General features: G+C 46.2%; 1 protein-coding gene across 18 annotated transcripts in view; it reads left to right on the top strand.

The window, feature by feature from the left end:
- Nucleotides 1-1,214: 1,214 nt before the first annotated feature.
- SNX19 (sorting nexin 19) overlaps nt 1,215-8,667 on the top strand; it is a 72,866-nt gene continuing 65,413 nt past the window's right edge. For 16 of the 18 annotated variants that reach the window (XR_009215475.1, XR_009215467.1, XR_009215470.1 and 13 more), the window contains exons 1-4: nt 1,239-3,429; nt 5,933-6,071; nt 7,327-7,427; nt 7,562-7,681. Coding sequence is in view for 5 of the 18 variants with exons in the window: in XM_058446201.1 (XP_058302184.1) it covers nt 1,756-3,429; nt 5,933-6,071; nt 7,327-7,427; nt 7,562-7,681 (2,034 nt within the window). In the remaining 13 variants the exon portion in view is untranslated. Of the gene's footprint in view, nt 3,430-5,932; nt 6,072-6,165; nt 6,254-7,326; nt 7,428-7,561; nt 7,682-8,667 lie in introns of those variants that run through there. The other 2 variants (XM_032167909.2, XM_032167910.2) reach the window with 2 other exon arrangements.

Below are 8,667 nucleotides of genomic sequence, written 5' to 3'. Positions count from 1 at the left end.
AAAGACTGCTTACAGCACAGAGAAGGTGGACGAAGGGCAACCATGAGCAGCTCTGTGCAAACGATGCGCATCCTATGCCTAAATGGAAAGGAGACCCACGCTGCGGGCACAGCTCCTAGGGCCCAAGGTGGATGTGGAAGCTGGCTTCTCGCAAGACTGACACTAAGACTTTTTACACCTGGTCAGTGCTTCCGATATTTTGTCTTCCTATAGGTTCCTGTGTAGACAAGTGAAGTCAAATTTGCTAAAGCCAGAAACAATCCGACATAGAGCATATTCCAAAGCAAATATATTACAGGATTATCTGAAAGGACACCTCTATCTCTGCTTTCCTTTCCTGTGTTTTTGGGGAGGATAAGGCGAGAAGAGATAGAGGTGAATAGAAACCTTCATCCTTGAAGACTCAGCATAAAGGCACCTTTTCTGTGAGCTTCTCCTTAACCATTGCAACCCACAGTGATCTTTTCTTCCCCTGAATTCCTATAATATTTTGTATTTTACTATCTCGCACGCTGACTGGCATTATTAGATAGCCAATCGCGTACAAACCGCTGGCCTCCCCACTTAGCAGGAGGTCCTGGAGGACAAGGTCTGCTTCTATTTGTCCACCCTGCCTCTCACATTGAAGACAGCAGATGCTCAAAATATTTGCCTGTTTGTGTAATGCCACCAGCAAATAACCCTCAATCACAAATTTGATTTTGTGATACAGTATATGAAATGTAAAACATAAATCTATCTCTGTATTGTTTTATGCCTTATATTCTGCAATTTCTGACAACAAATGAGGTAGGCTGTGTACTGGGGACGCGGGGTACAGGCTCTAGGGGAAACCGGGTAAATGTTAAGACACATCAGGCCAATGAAACTACGTCTCCATGAAATTAAAATAAACCGGATTATTGACAGCATGCCTAAGCAGTAACGGACAGGCCTCATTTAATAACCAGAACTAGGTCGCGTTTTAAGCGTCTGGAAGTCTGGGTCTTAGCGGTGATTGCTGCGGCGGCTCTGGTTTGTGGCACTTCGGGAATCTGCGCCAGCCCTTGGCGAGCACGCGCCCCGTGCGCGCTCAGGCGCAGGCTCAGAGACCACCGCGCGCAGGTGCCGTCAGGGCGGCTCCTCGCCAGCAGAGGGCGCGGGGCAGCGCCGCTCCCCGCAGCGCGCGCGGCCGCTCTCCCAGCATGCCTCGCTCCCGTCGACGTCGACCCGGAAGCTGTCGCCGGCGGCCGGCCGGCGGTCAGCCTTAACACAGGCCCGGCTGCGGAGCGCAGTCGCCCAGGTTTGCGGCGGCAGCGGGCCGAGGATCCCGGAGAGGACCCCGATGAGGCCACTTCAGGTCGGGGCTGAGTGTGGGCGCGCGGTTCCCGGCGGCGTGTGACCCAGTCTCCGCCGGCCGCTGCCCTCTGCGTGTGTGAGTGTCCGTGGGCCCCAGGGCCCTGCAGCGCCCGCCCCGAGGCCGCGAAGAGGCCCTCCGCCTGGGGCAGTATGAAGGCCGCAGAGTTTTCCTCCAAAGCCACGCCTCGGCTGGAAGGGGCGAGTTCGAGGGCTCTGTTAGTGGTAGTCATGGGGAGACGCGGAGCTGCAGCTGTCGCTTTGCAGTGCCTGTAGGACTTTGAGGGCCCGGAGCCCCGGTTCCCTGAACAGCACCCAGATCGCCCCATATCTGAGACACAGTTCATGCCCCCCCTTCCCTAACTCTGAAGTAAAATCTTGAGGGCTGGCATCTGGGGAAGTCACCTTGTCTGTTCAGCCATGAAGACAGAAACAGTGCCACCGTTCCAGGAAACTCCAGCTGGATCCAGCTGTCACCTCAATAACCTGTTGAGTAGCCGGAAGCTGATGGCTGTGGGGGTCTTGCTTGGCTGGCTCCTGGTCATACACCTTCTGGTCAACGTGTGGCTGCTGTGCCTTCTGTCCGCATTGCTAGTGGTGCTGGGAGGATGGCTGGGCTCCAGCATTGCTGGAGCGGCTTCAGGTCGACTGCACCTGGAACGCTTCATCCCATTGGCCACCTGCCCTCCATGCCCTGAGGCAGAAAGGCAGCTGGAACAGGAGATCAACCGCACCATCCAGATGATTATTCGAGATTTTGTGTTATCCTGGTACCGTTCCGTGAGCCAGGAGCCAGCCTTTGAGGAGGAAATGGAGGCAGCCATGAAAGGGTTGGTCCAGGAGCTTCGGAGAAGAATGAGCATGATGGACAGTCATGCTCTTGCCCAGAGTGTTCTGACTCTCTGCGGTTGTCACCTGCAGAGCTACATTCAGGCAAAGGAGGCCACTGCAGGGAAGAATGGTCCAGTTGAGCCTTCCCACCTCTGGGAGGCTTACTGCCGGGCTACTGCCCCACATCCTGCTGTGCACAGCCCCAGTGCTGAAGTCATCTATACACGTGGCGTTGTGAATTTGTTGCTTCAAGGGCTGGTGCCCAAGCCCCACTTGGAGACTCGTACCGGACGCCATGTAGTGGTCGAACTCATCACATGCAATGTAATCTTACCACTGATCAGCAGGCTGTCAGATCCTGACTGGATCCACCTTGTACTCGTGGGTATCTTTTCCAAGGCCAGAGATCCAGCAGCCTGCCCAGCCAGTGCCCCCGAACAGCCCTCAGTGCCCACATCTCTGCCACTGATTGCTGAGGTAGAGCAGCTTGCAGAAGGGAGAGCTTCTCCAGTAGCAGCCCCAGTGTTCCTAAGTTACAGTGAGCCAGAGGGTGCTGCAGGCCCCTCTCCAGAGGTTGAAGAAGGCCACGAAGCTGTAGAGGGAGATTTGGGTGGGATGTGTGAAGAAAGAAAAGTAGGAAACAACTCATCTCATTTCCTACAGCCAAATCTTCGAGGTCCCCTGTTCTTATGTGAAGACTCAGAGCTGGAGTCTCCGCTGTCTGAACTGGGCAAAGAAACCATCATGCTCATGACCCCAGGCAACTTTCTCTCCGACAGAATTCAGGATGCCCTGTGTGCCCTAGAGGGCTCCCAGGCTCTGGAACCCAAAGATGGTGAGGCATCTGAAGGAGCAGAGGCTGAGGAGGGTCCAGGGACAGAAACAGAGACAGGCCTGCCGGTCTCCACACTCAATTCCTGCCCAGAGATCTACATTGACACAGCAGACAAGGAGATAGAACAAGGAGATGTTACCGCCTCTGTTACAGCTTTGCTGGAGGGGCCAGAAAAGACCTGCCCCTCACGGCCCTCATGCTTAGAGAAGGATCTCACCAATGATGTGAGCTGCCTTGATCCTACTCTGCCACCAGTTCTGCTTTCCTCCTCTCCACCTGGTCCTCTCAACTCAGCCACCTTCAGCTTTGAGCCCCTAAGCAGTCCTGATGGTCCAGTTATCATCCAGAACCTTCGTATCACTGGCACCATTACAGCCCGAGAGCACAGTGGCACCGGATTCCACCCATACACACTCTATACTGTGAAGGTAACAGGATTAAAGCCGTGGGTGCTCACCCAGGCTAGGAGTGGGTTTGGAAAGCAGTCAGTGAAGCAAATGTTCTCAGGGGAGAGATGCTGTTAGTTTGAAGTGTTTCTTTCAATAGGCATCTATCTCTGTGAATGGTCTGAAGCTAATCTGTAAGGCAAAGTAGCGTTTATCCTGTACTCACACAAACAATCCTGGAACCTCAGGGCTGCTAGAATGCTGAGGGTTATATTTTCAGTGGTTCCCAAACTTGACTGCACCTCAAAATCACTTGAGCTGCCTTTCAAATATACAGATTCTGACAGACTGATGGATTCTGTATGAGAATTTCTAAGGAGGGGTCCCTGGATTCTCTATTTTATTTGTTTTATATTTCAAATGGAACTCTCCAGATAACATGGAGTCAGCCTGTCCTAAGGCCATCTTGGGGGAATTGCCTCTCTAATCCAACCAACCCTCTTCATGTTATCTCTTGTCAAGTTGTTCCCAAGTCTGCTTAAACACCTCCAAGAGTCAAAAACTTGCTATCTTCTGAGACAGACATAGGTAAATAACCTACCTTCCTAAAACAAAGTACAAAATATACTAGTATTTTGAAAAAGAAATTAGCAGGGAAGAAGAAGTTTAGAAAGAAAATTCTTGGGCAAGATCCTACCCATTGGATTTTACTTGCCTTCCACTTGAATTTCTCTCATTTGAGTCCAAAAGCTACCACGAGGGACAGCCTGCTTGCTACACTCTTCCAAACTCCCAATCCAAGTAAGAGGGAAAAGGCCTGCCTTGATCTGCTCAACACAGCTGCATCATGACATAGCATTTTAGAAAGTAACATTATGACATTTTCAAGTAGGACAGAATGGACGTAATTAGAAATGCATATGTGTGAACACACAAACACACACTCCTTATAGGCAAATTATAGAAGTACAGCTGTCAGGTCATAAAATAGTTGAGACTAGCCTCAAAGGACTGGTATAACTTTGTTAACATTTTCCTGCCTTTTTGTTCTAATTCTGGATGTCCCTATGCCATGCGCCTTTCTCACATTTAAGTGTTGGCTTCTGATTATTTCATCTTTTTTTAATGACTATTCTTATACTGACATTAAACAGCAGGTTTTTTCCCTCCTCATTAGCAGAAAAATTAAGTTGATGGATAGAATGTTTAAGTTCACAGTTTTTCTCCCATTCTTTTTTGTTGTTGGCTAGATTTTGACATCTGCTACTACTTCAATTAAGCATTAGAAAAGAGTAAAGTAAAAAATGAGAACAAAATAATATAGCCAATTATGAGTAGTTTGAAATTGGGTTTAGATTTTTATATGGACATATAACTGATTTTAAATTGTATAACAATATTATTATACTTTCTGATAGTAAATAGTTTTCAGTTTATGTGATGGAAGTAACCATAACGGTGTTGAAAATTGGCCCTCGAGGAGCAGCATATTCCACAGAAAGCCTCATAGTTCCAAATGCTCCAGGCTTGAGAGCCCCACCCTGAATGCCACCTGTCGCTCTTACCTGGTCTTTCCTTCTCAATGCTTTTCTGAGGGACTGCTTTGCTCACATCAGCTCATAATGAATACCCTATCTGTCTCCAAAAAATTGTAAAGCACCAGCCACAAGTCCCACCAACAAGGAGGTAGTTTTTTCCATCTCTTGCCCACAGTATACCTCAACCAAAAAATAATAACCTGTTCCTAATGAGAAGGCGCACATATATACTTCTCCCACAATGTTTCGTTGTGTCTTAACTACCCTGTCAAGAAGTGTGCTCCCATGCTGAGTTGCAGATTCCATGCTATCCGTGGTATTCACTCTTTGGGGAACATGAGGTATAAGTCGTCTTTTCCACATACCAGCCCTGCCCTCTAAGCTTAGGAAGACAGTGGACTTTGACCCCTTATCACATCTCCAATCTTCATGTGACTTCTGTGATACAGATGATACATACTTAGGTACTTAGGAAAAATTCACTTTGGCTCTAAGAATAACAATTAGGAAAATTAATCTGCCTGAAACAAAACAAATACCCTTTTATTTATTGCAGATAAACATGATTTTTATCTGCTGTTTGGATTAATTGCTCTTCCCTTAACTAATATAAATAATCACAGGAGAGTATAATGGAAAAATGGTTTTCCCGTTATAATGTTTAGCCCTGTAATTTAAAGGTGATAGAGGCAGTATCATTTTTATGGATGTTATGCCTTCTATTCAAATACTCATTTGAAAAATAGTTATGTAGCCATCTTTATAAGTAAAGAAAGTATCTGGGAGAGGCAGCTTTCAGATGAAAGTAGTAGTGTGGAGGAGTGAAACTCATTTCTGACTTTCTGAGCAATTAGATACAGGAGGTTCTGGAACAGAATAGGAACATACTCCCTCCCTTTGTTCTTAGTTTCATACTCTTGCTATGTGGCCATTGACCAAGTAGTAAAGCCAGAATAGAATATGCTGAAACCCAGCTGATTCAGTCAATCAATTTGTTCATCGAACAGTACGAGACAGCCCTTGACGGTGAAAACAGCAGCGGCCTGCAGCAGCTGGCCTACCACACTGTGAATCGCCGCTATCGGGAGTTCTTGAATCTGCAGACCCGTCTGGAGGAGAAACCAGATCTACGAAAGTTCATCAAAAGTCAGGAGTTTCCCCAACCCCTACTGCCCGCTTGCTTCCCACGTCGAGCCACCCTGATTGGCCTGTTGGTTTATGGGAGGGATCAGGGAGGAGAATGCCATTTCAAGGTTCCCTGCTCCCTGGGTTTGCTTCAGGAGTTTTGAAGTTTAGTGCTGGACAGCAGCAATCACATTCTTTCAGAAGTAGTCCTTTACTGCCAACTGCTTTGTTCTGGAGCCTCATCTAGTTTAAGATTAAAAAATAAGTGTTCATATTTCCACCTGTGCCTGTAAGTTAGTGTGAGGAGTTAAATTAACTTTTCCAGATTCATAGATTGGTGGTTTTTAAATATTAAAATATTACACGGAAGTTGTTGCTACCTACTTTCCTTTAACACCCAGATCTTTTGTGTGCTGTTTGACAACTCTCAGGCATGGGGGACTTTTTTTTTTTTGAGATGGAGTTTCACTCTGTCGCCCAGGCTGGAGTGCAATGGCACGATCTCGGCTCACTGCAACCTCCGCCTCCCAGGTTCAGGCCATTCTCCTGCCTCAGCCTCCAGAGTAGCTAGGATTACAGGTGCCCGCCACCACGCCTGGCTAATTTTTGTATTTTTAGTAGAGATGGGGTTTCACCATGTTGGTCAGGCTGGTCTTGAACTCCTGACCTCAAGCAATCTACCCATCTCAGCCTCCTAAAGTGCTGGGATTACAGACATGAGCTACCACGCCTGGCCAAATTTTTTTTAATGTAATAAAATTTCACTCTTAAGAATTAGTAACTGATTACTTTGTTTTTCAAAAATGGTGATGATTACCCAAATAAACAGTTTAATAAGTTTGGACATAAATTATGTATTTTCTTTCTTAACACAATAGCTAATACTGAGCCAAGCTTGAAAATACATGCCAGGTTCTCTCCTAAGCACTTTACACGTGTTAGCTCTTTTAATGCTCCCATCAGCCTATCAGATAGGTGCCCTCATTATCCTCATCTTATAGAAGAGAAATAGAATCAGAAAGATAACACAAATGGCCTAAGATCATTATTATAGTAGGGATTGAGCCCAGATTTAAACTTGGGTCTCTGGACTTTAGAGCCCTCTCTTATAACAATTTCGGGTTGTATGGATCATATGTATATTTGGAAGTCCTGAAATTGTTTTTTTTAATCCAAGGAAATATATTCAATAGTTCTGTTTTCTTTATATGTTTTATATGGAATAGCTCTCTGTGAATGTTAAATGAGTGACTATTTTGATTTTTTTTTTTTGAAGATGTGAAGGGTCCTAAAAAGCTCTTTCCAGATCTTCCATTTGGAAACATGGACAGTGACAGAGTAGAAGCCCGTAAGAGCCTCCTAGAATCATTCCTAAAGGTCAGCATCCTTCTCTTTTGGTCTTGTTCTCATTTTAACCTGGGTGTCTAACCCCAGAACACCCAAGCCAAGGTGGAGAGATTTGGGGACTGGAATTTCTCTTTAAAATTTGTGTGTGTGTTTTCCTTTTGCAGCAACTCTGTGCCATTCCGGAGATCGCTAACAGTGAGGAGGTGCAGGAGTTCCTTGCTCTGAACACAGATGCTCGTATTGCCTTTGTCAAGAAACCATTTATGGTCTCTAGAATAGACAAGGTACCAGCAGGGCCACTGTGCTAAGCTTTAGTTTTGATCTATAAATGGGGAGGATTCATCAGAATGGAGGCAGAGCTGGAAAAATAAGAGCAGTAGGGTGTGGGAAGGGGTAGCACAGAGGCATCAACAGAACATGGACTTAAATTGTCAAGACCTGTTGCCAAATATTGGTTGAATCATCAGCTTGTTGAATCATCAGCTTGCTGAATCACAGGGAACAGCTGCTGGGAAACAGTACCCCAACACTCTTAAGTATACACATATCTCCTGGGGGTATTATTGTATTGTTGTGCTGTTGGAGGCATGTAAAGATTGATCTGTGTCTTCACAGATAGCTGGCATGAGGGGTGGTCTTTCAGAAGGTAAAGTTCATTTCCAGTGTTGGGTCACCCAGGAAAAAGAGCCTAAGACAGGACCTGAGGCTGGATTTAGAGTGGTGTCATGGTTCTCCGCTAGAGAACAGAGTATGGAGAGAATTGTATCTTTTTCAAGAGGTTATCTCAGCACCTATGGAGATGGTGGAAGAAGGACATTTGTGTAATATGTCAGAGCTTGTAAGCAGTGATTACCAACTGATATGAGCATCTCTGGGGCAGAAGTCTGAGGCTTATGTTTATCAAAAGTGGTGTGTGTTTTATAGGGTTGGTAAACACTGACGCATTGGTGGAAGAGGAGCTTCCCTCTTCTCATCTAGGCTTGGAGCAACAAATAAAATAGAATTTCATGTAGTAGGTGTTAGGGGATATCCACTGCTATGGAAAAAACTACAAACTAAAAAGGGATCAACTGGGTAAATGCCCAGAGTTCCATGCAGATATCATTCATCCATTATTTCCACATCTACTTATTGGATGCCTGTTTTGAGCCAGGCACTCTACTAGTTGCTGTTCATACATCAGTGAATGAGACAGATGAGGACCTCCCCACCCTCACAGACTACAGTTCTGTGATCCTGGAGAACAAGTTGTATTTTCTAAGCTGCATTA

Source organism: Hylobates moloch, unplaced genomic scaffold, assembly GCF_009828535.3.
Source record: "Hylobates moloch isolate HMO894 unplaced genomic scaffold, HMol_V3 SCAFFOLD_11, whole genome shotgun sequence".
Lineage (NCBI taxonomy): Eukaryota > Metazoa > Chordata > Mammalia > Primates > Hylobatidae > Hylobates > Hylobates moloch.
Note: the sequence above shows the minus strand (reverse complement) of the source record. Positions and strands in the feature narration are given on the sequence as shown.